The sequence below is a fragment of the Amblyomma maculatum genome, chromosome 3 (genome assembly GCF_055883805.1).
Source record: "Amblyomma maculatum isolate TAMU_Amacu chromosome 3, ASM5588380v1, whole genome shotgun sequence".
Classification (NCBI taxonomy): Eukaryota; Metazoa; Arthropoda; class Arachnida; order Ixodida; family Ixodidae; genus Amblyomma; species Amblyomma maculatum.
In genome coordinates, this window is record NC_139346.1 from 127,518,182 (window position 1) to 127,533,989 (window position 15,808).

The 15,808-nt window shown below is 43.7% G+C and overlaps 2 protein-coding genes across 3 annotated transcripts in view; both read left to right on the forward strand.

Moving 5' to 3' along the window:
* LOC146195979 (venom metalloproteinase BumaMPs1-like) overlaps nucleotides 1-9,144 on the forward strand; it is a 102,812-nt gene extending 93,668 nt beyond the window's left edge. Inside the window, exons 11-14 of the mRNA XM_084596892.1 lie at nucleotides 603-743; nucleotides 1,381-1,531; nucleotides 4,206-4,331; nucleotides 9,033-9,144. Coding sequence (XP_084453018.1) covers nucleotides 603-743; nucleotides 1,381-1,531; nucleotides 4,206-4,331; nucleotides 9,033-9,059 — 445 coding nt within the window. The 3' untranslated portion in view covers nucleotides 9,060-9,144. The remainder of the gene's footprint in view (nucleotides 1-602; nucleotides 744-1,380; nucleotides 1,532-4,205; nucleotides 4,332-9,032) is intronic.
* A 3,528-nt stretch (nucleotides 9,145-12,672) lies between these two features.
* The window catches only part of LOC146195981 (uncharacterized), a 125,076-nt gene continuing 121,940 nt past the window's right edge, over nucleotides 12,673-15,808 (forward strand). The window contains exon 1 of one of the 2 annotated variants that reach the window (XM_084597985.1): nucleotides 12,673-13,082. In XM_084597985.1, the coding sequence (XP_084454111.1) occupies nucleotides 13,046-13,082 (37 nt within the window). In that variant the 5' untranslated portion in view covers nucleotides 12,673-13,045. The remainder of the gene's footprint in view (nucleotides 13,083-15,808) is intronic. The other variant, XM_084597984.1, reaches the window with a different exon arrangement.

Below are 15,808 nucleotides of genomic sequence, written 5' to 3' on the forward strand. Positions count from 1 at the left end.
TGCGCACCTGGACAGTGGAAAGTGTTGAATATGAAAACTTGAACACGCAGGTACTTTTAAAGTTAGTAAACGCGACATGGTTTGACTGAAGTAATTGCTCTGTAAGATGCTTAAATCATATGCGTTTGCGAGATTGAGTGGCGTGCGTCGCATTCACTTTGGTCGATAGATAGCAGCGAACTCTAAATATCGGCGTGGCCTCAGCTGTAACCCCAACACTGTTAAACCGTTCTGGAAGCTGGTTGTTGCTGTGAGGCTAGTTGTCCTCAAAGACTATCAATAGCTGCTTATGAAGATAGTTGAGAAAGCAGATTGATAGTTTGTCACCAGATTTTCTGCGTCGCTTTATGAAGAAGAGCGATTGAAGCCATGATGATTGTGATTCCAGAGATATTGAAACGCCTGCTTCAAACTCGAAGCCATTGAACACTTTTCAAGCAATATTTTACCAGCAAAAACTTTACTTCCAAAACTGTAATCTGCTGTGGTCTATACACACGCCACTTATCTCTTTTATCTCGCCGGCACTATGCGTGACATACAAACTGGGTAAAGTGTAACGTCCTGGGGAGCAAGCAGACTTAAAGTGAAATATGTTTTAGGCTGGGCTCAGACCACGATGGCTACGGAACATCAAGCTCTTGCTCAGCCCAATATGGATACCTGATGAACCCCCGTGCAGGAGGAATCCGCAGCTTTTTCTTCTCTAACTGCAGCAAGAAGGCCATCTCCTCGTTTTTGAAGTAAGTTCCGTCTCTTCTCTTAAAAAATCCTAAGAGATTGATTTCATTGTAAACATGCCTTTCGAAACAAACGCAGGGTCTAGGATCGCAATAGATTGCTGTGCTGGACCTGAGATAGAAATTTATCGCAGATATAATAATGGTATAGTTTTTTTCGCTCTAATTATAAACAAAATTATATCAAACTTTGGAAGTTAAATGAGAATATCTAAATAAACCTGCACTAACCTTCTAACGTGTTACGAAATATCTAAAAGCATTCCAGCAACAGAAGTGGTTTTCTCCCTGCACCAGTGATCTTTGTTCATTGAATCGGTGTCTGATACATTAGTGTATCCTCAGCACTTGTGGGAAGTACCTCTTGAGCGAAAACAAAATTTTTCGTTGCAATATATTCTAGATTTCCAGAAGAAGCCAGTCTGTATGACATGCTTGTGAGTGGTATATGCAGGAACACTCAGTTTGCCACTCATATTTAAACCTCTTTAGGATACGGAGAGGCATTTTGTTTGCTTTTGCACTCATAAGGAAGCCGTTCGGGCTCCACTGCTTGTGATGACAACTAAACGTAGACAGTGGTCACTTTTGGCAAAGAATGTAAAATTCGTTCAAGATCTTAACATTTTCTTCTAAACAGCACATTTGATGCCTTTTGTTTGGAATACAATTGGTCGAAGCACATCGCTGTCTTCCCCAATGCCACGGCAAAGCTGCCAGGAGCATTAATAAACGGCACGCAGTACTGCGAAGCACACTTCAAGGGAAAAACGAATGTCACGTATATCAAGGTGAGTGGTACCGTTTATATTATATTGAGACGGACAGCTCAAGATTATGTGACCTTAAAGGGCTTGTAGAAGATGCAATATGGGAACAGTAGCGCGAAAATACCGAGGCAACCTGAAGACGCCGCAAAGCACAAGAGGTTATTAGCAACAAAACCGGTTTTGCTTTTCAATTTTCTGCATAAATGAGTGTAAACCGCGAGTAGGAATGTGATGAAACAACCACACAATATTTATTATTTGGTTTACTTGCTGTTTGCTTGTTCTTTATTTTGTCTTGCTTTTCCTTCACAAAGGGAGCTGCAGTAAATGTCTGTGCTACGCACAAGCTCTTGTCCTCAGTGCCTTCGTTAACTTTACTTCTTCTTTTAAGCATTTGTATCCATGCCGAAGCATTGCCAATAACCTGCACTATTTTTGCAGCATCAGTTCTACAAAACACCTTCTGGAACAACATAATGTGCAATACATTGTGGCTTTTGTACTTCATAATGTCTGCGTAAGCCAAGTGCGATGGGCCCCAATAGTATCCGTAACGATATATTTTGTCAAAAATTCTGAAGGGCTTATTTGGTGTACCCAGCTGTGGTAATTCTTGAGGCAATGCATAATACATGGCGGTTCTCGGCAACTGGGTTGCAGAGGAATAAGGAAAAACGTTCGTGCGCGAGCACATTTAAGTCTCATTTATTTTTCCTTTGGGTAAAAAGGCGTGATATACGTCCTTTTCACTGGCTAACAGTTGGGATGAACATTCAGTACAGCGATTATATTCTCTCCGATACTTGAGGAAATCGTTCAGTGTTTTCTTCACCTACAGAGTAGCCCTTGTTTTGGTTTTGCTTCCGAAAGGCGAATGAGGCGTTTAGGATAGCTAGGAATAGGCGCTCTTTTCGAAACATGTTCCCGCAATCAGCGTTCGGTACCAGTTGATGTGAAGACATAAATGTCCGGTTGCGTGAAACGTCTGCTGAAGTTCTTGCGTAAAACGTTCAAGTGTAGTAATTTAGTGGTTTTTGTTCTGGAATGACAGCAATGTCAAATCTGAAAAATACTGCTCTGTCCAGGGCGAAATGAAGTGGAAGGAAATAAAAATATTCAGCAGGCGTAAAGTAGGTATCGAAGAAATGTCAACATTTGCTGGTGTCATGGTTTAATACCTTTCAGTTTGTTTTCGTGGTCATCGACCAACCTTTTGTAATGTTGGCTGATAGATATAAAGGATGTGACACAATTTTTTTGATTATCATTTCTCAGTTTATTCAGAGGATATATATATATATATATATATATATATATATATATATATATATACAGCTCGTGATATGTTTTGAGCTCTCGCAGCGTTACACAATCCGCCCACCAATTAGTTCCAGGCCGTGTCAAATGTCAACTACGGCATTACAGAATCATGTTCGTGATTTTTTCGGCGCAGCCCCGACAACGTTAGAGTTTCTAGACAACGCGGCTTCTAACGTGGTCCCGGTAAAGGCACCTGCTTTTATTCTTCAAGCACGTTATTCGTAAGCGTGGCAAGAGTGAGCCGAAGATGAGGCATAAATCGCAGTCCCAGTTTACGAATACTCATGATCTAAAAGGAATACAGGGTAGTCCAAACGTAGCCTAAATCCGCAAGAAAGTGCTCGGTGTATTAAAGGGCCACTGTCCAGGGAAGGCCCATTTAAGAAAAGGAGCCCAGTGTTTCGATCAGGTACCGGAGATAGTCTGTGCAAAATTCTACAGCGACACGCGCGCCGCAAAGCATCGAAAATACAATTCAAAGCTCCCTCATGCTCTCCTTTGAGAAGCCAGCTTCACCGCTTCCTGCGCTGGCCCGACGGGCCCCGATAATGACGTACGTACCGGGAACGACGTCCATTGGTCCGTCTCGCTGACTGACGTGAGAAGGATGGGTGTCTACCGCTCGCAGCGCGCTTTTCCCTCGCCACGGCCAGACTGAATCCAGCGGCGCGCGCTCCCTCGACCGTTTTTTTTTTCGCGCTCGCGGAGAGCAACGCCCCACCTCCCGCCAAACGCGGAGGAGGAAGGGGAATTTGTATTGCGGAGGCTAGACGACCTCGGGCAGGAGAGTGAAAAACCTTTGCGAGGGAACGGAAGGAGAGAGGCAGGATAGAATCGGGTGGTTGCGGTGGCTGTAACTGCGTTATTAGTTACTCTTTTCAAAAACATTTTGCGGCCTTGCGTTCCAGGGGCGAAGTCTCACAGTCACCGGGGAAGAAAATATTTTCGACCGGAGGGTGGACAGTGGGCCTTTAAAAGCAAAGCAGCTCAGGTACTGAGGGACCTTAAGATGGGGTTTCACATGGGCTGTCATTTCTCTTCGTTGTTCAGCAGGGCCGGATGCACTGACTCTCCAAGGAGAGCGGCTACGTGGTCGCATGTTCATCTGAAAGAGTGTAGGCTCCGGTACATATAGTCGAAGTTCAGCATGTAGGAAACCCGGTTTTATTGATTGTTGAAGCACTATTTTACCGCAAGAAAAATAACAAAGAAAGAAAAAAAACTTTGCGCCATCAAAAACTAAATCTTCACTTCCCGGCTGGATTAAATGCAGAAATGTTCGGCCTGGTGAATTATAGAGCCGTGTTGTACCCTACGTCCAATCCTGATTATATATAGTTTCTAGTGCAACAAAGCGGGATCATTTCATTTGCAGTGGGACTCCGACCTTGCAAAGTGCAAGTATCGCTGCAGACTCGGCTTCAAAGATAACGGAGTTCCAGATTATGCAATCAGGTTCGCGCTCGATGGAACACCCTGCAACAGGTCTAACCCAAAGATGGTAAGCGTGCTACGAAGGCTACTCTGCACTATATCACCAGTTGATGCGCACTAACATTATATTGCTTTTACAATGCATTATTCTGAATGACTTTATTGTGCGGAACATTAAAACACACCATGGAATTATGGGTATTGAATCATTCATTTTATTTTGTGTAGGAGGTGGAGATTTTGCGTGAGCGTCAGAAAAGTGTTTTAGGTAAGATTTAGCAAGAAACAAAAAATATCCAGCCATGCTAATCCCCATCTTAGTTCGGAGTCTCTCGGGACGCTACAGTTTTGAGGTGATTTCTAGTGAATATTTCTCCAAATAATTATGTGGTGTCTAATCCTGGCAGCAAGCAGATGACGCCAACTGCCAAAGAATACTAAAACTGTATGTGCTTTAGGTGAATCGCTTAATGCTCTTTTAGCTTTGTCAATTTGGGTGAAAAAAATAGAACCTTTATACCTTCTGAAGGAATTATTCTTCTGGAGCATTCTGAAGATGTTTGAGTGCAAAATTTATTTTTCTTTTTTTTAGCTGCGTTATATGTACTAAGCAAGTAGAATAACTGAAGCCAAACCCTTTTTAGATCTCACGTTATTGGGGAAAATATCACCTGCGAAGTGTGCACCTTCAGCATTGTTTCTCAATTTGATTCGAGAAGTTCGCCATAAGTAATAGGGAGAAAAAAGAAAGAGTGTGCGGAGACGTTTAGAAGAAGCGAATAGTAGTTGGGCTTTGACAACCGAGAAAAGGTCATGATGTAGCGGCTGTCGACGCTCCATTTTTGTTCCCAAATTCACAGCTACATCGCTCACTCACCTACATCAAGAAGCATTTTAGCATAAAAGCCTTGTCTCAGCTCGCCCAAAAGTACGCCACATCCAAAACGTCTGGTAAACAGCCGCGATGAGGGCACTTTTCAGATCATTCCAAAAATTTTCTATTTCATCGGCGACGCACAGGGGTGGTCAACACCACCCCTCCTCCAATCAAGCTGTAGTGAAGGGCAGTTGGGGGCGTATTGTCTGTCGGTGCTTCAATTTCGGCTGGAAACTCACAATAATGTTTTGAGTAGGGTGCAGAAAGAAAGTGCGTAATTAGCTTGAGCATTCTAACATCCCTGAAAATAAGTGCACATAAGCAGAGCTTTATCATCACAGAATATGCTTGCTGACAGTAGCTCTTCACGAGTATCTCTCGCGAGCATCCGTGCTGAAGGGAGAAGGCAAAAAGCAAACCACAACACGCATAGCATGCTGCTTTGACTTAAAGCACTCGATTGGTCGCCTGCACTAATGACGTAGGTTGTCATCAGCATGCATGCTGAACCACACCAATCAGCCGCTGGGAAAATAAAGGCCATATTACATAAAAGCGGGCACAGCACCAACGTTACTAGATCCTTTCCAGTTCTCAAACTCCCTCCGCGGCGGCCGTCGATGCGTGACCCCTTTGCGTTTCCGCTCACCAAATGGCGCGGCGGCCACGGTTAGCCCGACGCCCTGAGCAGCGCAACGCGAAGCGCTTACGGCTTGCTTGGCAAATAGCGTAGTTTGTCTTACATTGTGACATGCATTGCGTTGCGCATATTTTTGCTACTCAGTAGGGCTCTATTCAAACATTGGGGAGAGACTATAACTGAGCGCAATAAACTCGAGAAAGCACAAGCGGCGAAGCTGCCTGGAACAAACTTTCACTGCCGCTCTTTGCGTGCAGTAATTGCTGAAAACAAGAAATAAGCAAAGCAAACTGCTTCTCTGAGTGGTGTAAGCGCATTTATTGTGAGGCACAAAGAACGCACAAACATATTTCCCCTTGGTCAACACCCCTTTACAACAGACGAGCTTTCTTACTCGTGATGGCGGCTTTCACACATGCAAGGTTTCTAGGCGGCGGTTCATATCCCTCGCATAAAAGTGAATGCGCCTTACGATAAAACAAATACAAGATTTGGCACATGAACGAGTACGTGTGCTGATCGCAACCCAGCCGCGTTAGACTATAGTCATCCAGGACCTTCCAAAATAGGTCGCCACAGAGACCTTCCTCATCAAGTAATAATGAAATTGTCTCATTTGCAACTCATAAATTGCAGCATCTTCCTGCTGGGTTGCCTCATGCTTCCTTCTTTGAAGCGCCGATATGTGGTCAAATATGCATCGGTACCTACTACTGGAGCTTCTGAACTTATGTCCTGCTGCCAAAACTGGCAATCTGCGCGCTTGCCGACTTTATAGACTACATATCGAGCTAAGCAGTATACAACACTGTCCTCTACAGAAACTCTGTAGTAGCTGTGTTCATCATCTTGTTTGTTCAGGAAGGAACAATGAAAACGAAGTAATTTCTAACAACCCAGCCTCAATTTCACTTTGCAATTGCAAAGCCCGCTGGAAAGGCATATCGCTCGAACAGAGCTAGCTTAATAGTTGCGGCTCTTGTGGATGATTCGAAACCTGAGTTTGGAGCACTTGCGGTGGAAGAAGACACAATTGTACCAGCTTTAGCAGCAGTATTTGTACGGGTTTTCTCTATTCGCAATTAAGCTAGCGAGCGATATGCCGTCCGAGCGATATGCCTTTCCAGCGGTCTTCAAGGGGAACAGCACTTAGTTCCCCTTGAACGCTTTCATGCAGTGCTGTTTTTATAGATGAGTACAAGCTCAGCAGGCGAAATATCTGCGATAAATTCAAGACAGCTGGGATTCATCAAAATGCTACTGAAAACGAAAACAAGCATTATATAGTAAACGTGCGCACCTGTAATTTTAAAGACAAACTGAAACAAAGCCATTCTGTTACCCCAACGGGTCGTGGAAGCTTGACGGTCAAAATGTAAATTGCGCCCTTGTCGAATAGGTAACTGATAATGTCTAGCGTCGATGACAATGTGAGACGTATGGACTCCGTTGTCTTTGCGAGGCAAACAGCTTCGTGCCCTTTTCGACTGCGTTTTTCTCAGTCGTGTTCGAAAGGTGCTTCGGACAATTTGGGAAGCGGCTAGGTATGGTATCGTCTTTTAGTTTCCATTTGTCACGTGGTATCGTCCCGAAATTCCCACAAATTTTGTGCTCGAACACTTTCGAAATACCCTCATCGTAGAAATGGAGGTCGCAAATTGAACACGAGCTCGAAAGCTTCTTGTCCCGCATTGGTACTGCGCGCTCCCATAGCTGCAGGCGTTCACCGTTGCGGGGCGGCCTGAAAAAAATTCTCTTTTCTCCAACAGATTGCACAGAAGCGTAGCCATTTTTACAACCCGGCACGAAACAGCGTGGCATGGTTCACTGTCACACACTGCGAAACAATAACCGCGCATACAAAAGCAAACGTTTCCAGACGTGCACGCTGCCGCAGGACAAGCCCGGCACCCACCAAAACGTGCTGTTCGCTACGTTCACTGCGCCTAGTAACACGTTGGTGTCAACAACAACGTTGTGCTGCTATTCGCCGGGCCACGGCCCGTCTGGAGGCACGCACGCGCGCTTTGAAAAGAGCGCGCGCCGCTGCGTTCAGTCCGGCCTTCTCCGGGCAAACTGCGACGCGCGCGCCCCCGCGCGGAGCGCAACGCAGAAGCGTCAGGCGGCGGGCCGGAGTTTGAGAACTGGAAAAGTGTCTAGTAACGTTGCACAGCACAGCAACGTTATATATATATATATATATATATATATATATATATATATATATATATTGTAAAGTCGAAGATATACTTGACAATATGAAAAACATTTTGCACGCTGTCTTCAGTGGTATCGCCATACGCGTTTGTGCGCTGGACCTGCTTGTACGCGGAATGTTCTTGCTCTGCGTCTCGAAGAACACCAATTGCAGTTGTCACAGTAGAACGCGAAAGCCTGTTCACCAACTCATGCCCCTGCAGCAGAAACATTTATTATCGCCGCTTTTCCCATCATTTGCAAAAAAGGGAAACGCAGCCAGTTTCTTCCACAGCACTCACGAAAATCCGTCCATCTTGAGAACTGCTGATTCGAACATTCCTTAAAACAGAACGCCAACCACAGCTGCAATTTTTGTTTGCTTCCACTCACTCCCACGTTTATTAATATGATATCAGCTCGGTGCTTCACATTTTCTGCTTACCTGTTCATATGGGATTCATGTCTTCAAAGAAAAGGGAAGACATCTGAGTTGTTTTTTTAAGAGATTCCTGCTGTTTTGTAACCTGAAATTCATGGCAACGAGAAATGAGAACAATCCAGCCATCGTGACCCTGTGAGCACTAGAACTTTGAGCACACGTGTTTCGTCGTCGAAGGACGACTGGCGCAAGCCGTTTCATTTTTCCCCTTATTGTCGCATAAGTGCATTACGCAACGATAGTGACTTCGCTTAGAAATTGAACGCCGTTTAGTAAAGGTACTATTATACGAAACCAGAAAGCAGTTATTGATCATTGATGCCCCTTCAGAATCGCGCTCGAAGTTTCGGCATCTCCCGCAATGGCTATTGTTTATGTGACGTATGCTTAAACACAAGCAGGAATTGCTGTCTTCAATTATCCTTTGGCAGTTACCGTAAGTTTCCGCTCCACGTGACGTACATGCTTTGCACTTGTTAGTAAGTAAACAGGTAGAGAATGGAAATGTTTTCATATAGTAGCATGAATTGAAATCAGAGATCCTGGCATATGGCGCTATTGATGTTGAAGAAACGCTAGCGCGTAAAATATTTATTCTTGCCTTTGTTTTCAGGTATGCAGGAACACCTTTTGCAAGTGAAAATGATAATCGGCTGCCTTTGCCAATAAAAAAATACATTTTATTGCAAACGCTTCGTCGAGGAGGGTGTGCAAACCTGCATAGGGTTTCAGGCACACCATTAATCTTCTGACACTCTCATGTACACCTCGAGACGCTGACGCCAATTAGTAACATAATATACCCCATCTGTTGGTGCGTGGAAGTGCAGCTAATTGACTATTAGTAAATATCAGTAGCAGACAGCTCAACTGCTTAAGGTAGGTGCATTTTCTCTCATATTGGAACTCTGTTTAGTTCCCCTAATTTATCCACAGCTTCGTTATAGCGTGTCTCAGAAATGGCATCTTCTGTTTAATCGTTTTTTTTTTCCTGTCTTGAGTACACAAACAAGAAAATAAATACCCAAATGTAAAACAAGGAATCAAAATAATTATCTTAAAATTAGCAATTTACTGATAAATTTGAGTAGTTACCTGAATATATTACCAAATAACGGTTCTCTCTATTCTCACCATGAAAATGCATGAAAGCCTTATGTACGTGCATTCAAAAAAAAAGGTCCACGAATTCTGAAATACCCCGCAAATGGCGGTAGCCGCACAGCTGTTTATGGTGTGGACAGATCAAGCCCTTCCCTTCTGTTCCTTATCTTCTACCAGTGAGAATGCGCGCATGATTCATCTGCCTCGTTTCGTTGCCTGAAACGCCGCCTATAGCACCGGGCAAATTAAAAAGGCGCTGTGAAGCGCCCGTTTCTGGCTCGACTGGCGTAACCGGTGGGAAAAAACAGCGTGTCCTGGGCCACCTTATAAAATTTACGCTGGTAAACCCGGGAAGCAACATTCGGCTCAGACTCCCGCCACCCGCCAAGGTCAGCTGCAACACAGATGTCTCGGGCAGTTATGTGAATATCAGCGTTTGAATTCTCAGGTTTTCACTGGAAGGGGACTGCTACACCGGAAAAACCCAGAGGGGGGCTGCCGTGGTAAGAGTAGGCTATAACAAGTACCGGACATTGTGCAACCCCAGAGGGGCGCTACGAGAAGATGCAAAAACGAAGGTACCGCTAAAACAGGCCTCTATGGCGAGATCGGAGGAGTGGCACAACAGGAGCGCAAGGATGAAAAACGGAGGAGGCTGATGTTGTTGGAGAGAGGAAGAGCAGCGGAGGAAGAGGGAAAGGCGCGGGCGTATGTGAAAAATGGAGGAGGAGAGTGTGCCAGGCAGGCCAAAGGGGGCGCTTTCAGTTTGAGTTGTCTGATGCCTAATGTGTTGTTATGAAATATGAGCACGCTAAATTGAAACTTACCAACGCCGCCCAAGTTCGGCTTTAGATGAGGTCGGTGAGGCGCGTAGACTCTTCCGAATGTTGTGACGGCCTTACGTAACTGATGGATAGACATCTGCTTTCACAATAGGGCGCCTTAAAAACATATACTACAGCTCAGATCCCAACTTTCCTTTGTAATAACCCAGAATCGGGAAAGCAGCTTCAGCTGGTAGGTTAGTATGCTCAGGAAACTAAAGCGTAGTTTTATGGAGCACACATGTCTTCCATGTCTTCCTCAAATCACTCATGTGTTCCTGAAATCCGTTAGCTCAGTATGCGGAAAAACCGACATAGCTGTAGAGCTGCTTTCCAAGTTCATATAGGGTCATAGTCGGATTTCTCGGATTAATTCATCGGATCCTTCGACTTAAATGAATTCACGGTCAGATTCCTCAGCTGTTCTTCATGTGCCTTACTTTATTTAAGCCGACGGATTGTACAGCCAGTAAACATGGGATAACTCTACATACCCTACCACAGGCAGTGAAGAATGTTTTTAGGCAAATTAAATTTAGCCCATGCAGCGCACACATAATGTGTTACTGATGTCTTAAATAAAGGAACGAATAAATTAAAAAGGGTACGGGAATATGCTGACGTCTATGGGAGTTACTACCTAGTATCTTAACCGCACACATGAAGTGTTATTGATGTCTTAAATAAAGGAAAGAATAAATTAAAAAGGGTACTGGAATATGCTGTTGTATATGGGAATTACTGCCTAGTATCTTAACCACCTTAGCAGCGGTTGGCCAATCGGCAATAAGCAGATAGAGGATAGCCAGAAGTACAGAGAGAAGGGAAAGACGAAGAGACAGTTGTAGAGGTAATAACAAAATTAAAACTTCCTAAAGAAAACCTCCGCTCACCCACTGTTTTGCTAGCATCTCAGCGTTTATCAACGCATGCAGGTGGCCAGGGTTCGCGTTAAGTCTGTGCATGCATGTTCCTTATTCTGTCTAAGGCGCGCGAACAATGCTCTAAATCAGAGCACATGCAAAATATTTACAAGCCACGGAGTTAGTGCACCCAGGCACACAATTAAAAGAAAGAACGTTCGAGGCAAGATACCAGTGGCCGGGTGAATAAACCGGCGGTGGAATCTAGCAAAAAAAGACTGGAAGATTGGTGGCTTAAAAGCCGAAAACTGACATAATGTTAATAATGTGGAAACAAAAATTCAATAAATAGAATGATGGTATACTTAACCAAAGCAATAATTAAGATATAGGGAGAATAATGAGCATGATAGCTACTGCTATCACCTCGTTTCAGAGGGGACGCTCCTATATTCTATTCATTCATTCATCCAAACCACGTCAGGTGCACTATAGGCCTGTCCTATCATTCGCCTTCAGCTAGCGCTCCTGCATTATACCTGTACGGCCAAGGCAGCTCTCACCATTCCAGACGCCTGTTATCCTTAGGACTACAGTGAAGTATTATTTGATGTAACAGTGCATCTTAGGCTCAAGAAATCAAAATACAAAACTGAAAGATTGGTAATTTTTGCATGGTTCTAGAAGATCGCTCTGCATAATGGGAAAACTATTTTTAATTGTATCGTTTAAACAGGAGAATCGAGAAATCAGCGCCGTAATATCTTTGTATCCCTATTTCGATATGATGCATACGAAGCTTGAACTTTAGAACAATGGGTATAAGTAGTATTTGCGTCGAAACCTGTATGCACGATATGGGCGGAACACGGTAGCTCGCTTAATGTTTTCGGGAACACTTTTTTGCAATGTTTGCTGATTGGCATTAGGATGTGCCCTTTGTAATTTGGTGGATGCCTCCATAGAAAACGAGACAATGCTATTCGGGCTCTCTGAGAAGTTGCAGTCAGCACGCGTTAAACTTGTGTGGAAACAGCCGTATAGAGAGGTACACAATGTACTTCTGAATGCCACTAATACTTAGAATTAGGCATCTAAAATTATTCAGATCTTGGCGCCATCTTAGCAGATAACAGGAAGAAAGAAATGCCACCAAGGGTGCCGTAAAATTCCTAATGACATTATAAGATCTTCAAATTGGTAGTAAGGTCAACACAACCAGCTTTCCACGAATAAAAGATGGCCATCTGCTGTTAGGTTACTAGGAATTCGTTGTATGTGTTTTGTGTAAATTAGTGATATTCAATTATACGTCGCCTGTCAGCATTTTTTTGAAGACACTGATATCTGAGTAGTTCGTCTAGCATTAAAGTGCTAGTCAGCGGTTTTAGATTCATAGTTTATACAACGGCGCACAATTCACAGCTCGTGTGCAGGCCTAATGATGGCTAAACTTTACGTATTTAAACGTGTGCCTGTTAGCCCCAGTTTGGAACCTCGCTTTTTCCGCGTATTACAGACTGAAACACGTCTAGTTTTAATGAGCTGTCATGTAAGTGCTGAGGGAGGAAAAACGCATGTTTCAACGTTACCGCGAAAGAGGCAGGGGACAGAAACAACAACAACAAAAAAACATATCAAAAGCAGAGAAAGCTGCAGCCTCTGGAGCGAATGCCGTGCAGGACAATCGGAGAGGGCACCGTCCGCCAGATGCTCTGTTATCAGCTGGCAAACAGCGCAGACGCAAAAGCAGCGAGGCGTTGCGGCCACATCAACGGCAGCCGCTGCCATTTCGCTCTTAGCAGCGCAGACGTGCAACAGCCGTTTCAAAGGCAATGCCCGACCTGAAAAGCAAGGTGGCCATAATTACAGGTGAGTTGATGCCCGAGCGCTACGCTATTGCGTGCGAGTGCTTCTTCGTTTCTGACGCGCACCTCCCTACTTATATCGAAGGAGACGACGATCCAGCAAAGCCCCGCCGCTATCGCAGATGCGCGCAGTGGAAGTTAAAACTCTGAAGAATAAGTGAGAAGCTTTAACTTTACAAGCATTTACTATTGCTTCTGGACGCTACTTGAATGCAATCGACTCCAAAACTAAGAACGTTTCAGCAGCAGAAAGGAGATAATGATGCTGACACACTTCGGCCTGGATCTTTTAATTGCGGTGAATTGCGGTGCAAGGTTGTAAACTACATTGCCCACTGAATACTAAGAATACAAGTGTGGATTGTAGCGAAAGAAATCAATTCTTGAAATGTGCAATGTATCATGTTAAGTGTATGCGGCGTCAGTGAGCCGGTATGATCTGTGAGAAAGTCGCCCTTAAAACTGTGCATAGAAGGTTCACGCTCAAAAGGAAGGTTTCATTTTATTATAATGTTGCCAATATTTCTGCAACATAAGAATTAAATATTTTCTAAAAACTACGTGCGCCTCATGCATCTAATTTTCAGCGCGTCCTATTGAGTGAGAGGGAGTGTGATTTTTGTATTTATGTATTGATTAGAATTTGTGTATTTATACTATTTGTGTCAATCATTATATATTTGTAACATTTACTAGTTTGCCTGTAATTTTGATGTAAAGCTATGTTTCTCTTACCCAAATAAATGAGCCAGGAGCGGTGGCCTGCCATTACATAAGACCCCCTCTCCTTCATACGCCATGCCATCTCTATTCCTAGAGCGTAAAACAATATTAGTATATGTCTTTATTATAATATTCGCAGATTTAGTGCAGTAATATTCGTAGTTGGTCTTGTCACTCCGTACTCAGAATTCTTCAAGCGCGAAAGCAGAAGACACAGAACAAGCAAGGAGGAGAGGAGAGGGTGCTATCCTGATTTTTTTTTTTTCTATCTATGTCGTCCTTTCTTGCGCTAAATGAAGTCTGGCTTGATTGGTTTTCTTTATCTAAACGCGGAAAAAGATGTCAGTGCCCTCTTCAAGGCGTAATGCAACGGAACACAACGAGTAATGCAACGTGATCTTTGCGGAGATCACGTTGCATTACTCGTTTGATTCTACAAGTACGTTGCCCCTTGTTGGTCGGGCTAAGTCAAGCTCCGTGCCTTCTTTGTTCGATTATACTGCCATTCGGAATGCATATTACCCGAGGGATAATCTGCCCTATATTTTGGTGCGTAAAAGAAACCGCGGCTTCATACTGACAAAAGACAAGAAGTGGACAAGACGAGTGGTTGTGAGCGATTCTTAGTATGGTCCTCCTAATGTAAGTCAAGTACTTTACCTCCATTGCTGACACCATTAGTGTTTAGTAGTGAGGCATTGCAATGAAGTCAGATTTCCACACTGATGGCCCCTCTAATGGACGCTTTAGAAATACACATTACTAAAAGAGAATCCATGTACTCAAGATTCTAGGCGATAACACAAAACAAACTACCAGTTCTTAGAAGGTATTTGATGACAACCTGATCGCTGTGTGGGCGGCTCATTTTACCTCCTCATATCAGCTAGTAATTGAAAACACTTACCATTTGCCAAAGAAACGAGAGTAAGAATAAATATTTACTGCAGCAAGAGCAAGTATATCTTCAAACCATTTTGTTTCACTTTTTTTTTCAGGTGCGTTCTAATCACCTATTGAATATCAATTGGCAGCCTTTTGTTGACAAACACTTTCAACGAATGTTTAAAAATGTCTTGCCGTGACCTAAAAGTAAATATCCAGACGTGTCAGTTTTGTAAGCAAATAAACATTCATAATGCGTAAAAAGAATTCCCGCTCTATCCTTAGAGTTTGGAATTATCAGCTGAACCCAATGCATTTTGCGGCAATCAGCAGCAGTCTACTATCTCACGCACAAGCATATACTGATTTCCCAAACAGGGAGCTTATTTACTGAATAATAGTAACCTTAAGTGCCCTTTTATTTACTGATGAATTCGGTAACGCTAACTATTATGAGGACAGCTATAAATAACTTGGGATTTTTTAATGGAAAAGCGCTAATTGCCCAGTTCCCCAAAAAATCAGGCATCAGTATTGTAACCAAGAAATCAGGGGCATGACTTTGGCAAGTTTAGTTTGTAGCTGGTATCGCCGGACGCACGTTTTTTAGAGGGTTGTGCGACCGAACGAGACACCAAAACAAACTTGCACTGCCGCATTGAGATAGATGGATGAGACAAGAACCTGACCAATCAGGTCTTCAGAATATGCCGTGAAAGACAGGCTACTTTTTGGCCCTGCTGGGACGCCCGTAGAACTTTACCAAATCGGGGCTTTGTATATATGCCAGCTGGTCATGTAAATAATTTGCAGCTTATGCCTGGATGCTAACGAATAAATGTGACATAATTAGGCGAAAACGTATGCGATATGTGTTTAGGCGAAGGGCAGTGCGTACTTATAAAACGACAGTCGGGATGGGAAGCCGCAGAGGGGAATTAAGGCTCTGGCATCGCATCCTTAAAGGACAAGGTAAAGTGCCCGACCCTCCTCCCTCCTGCCTCTCCGCCAATTTTGTCTTCAGTATTGTGAACACTGAGCAGCCGCAAAGATAACTTTTACAAGGAAATAACGTAATGATGTTTAAGCTCCAAGGGAATTACATGCTCTTGAAATTTTTGT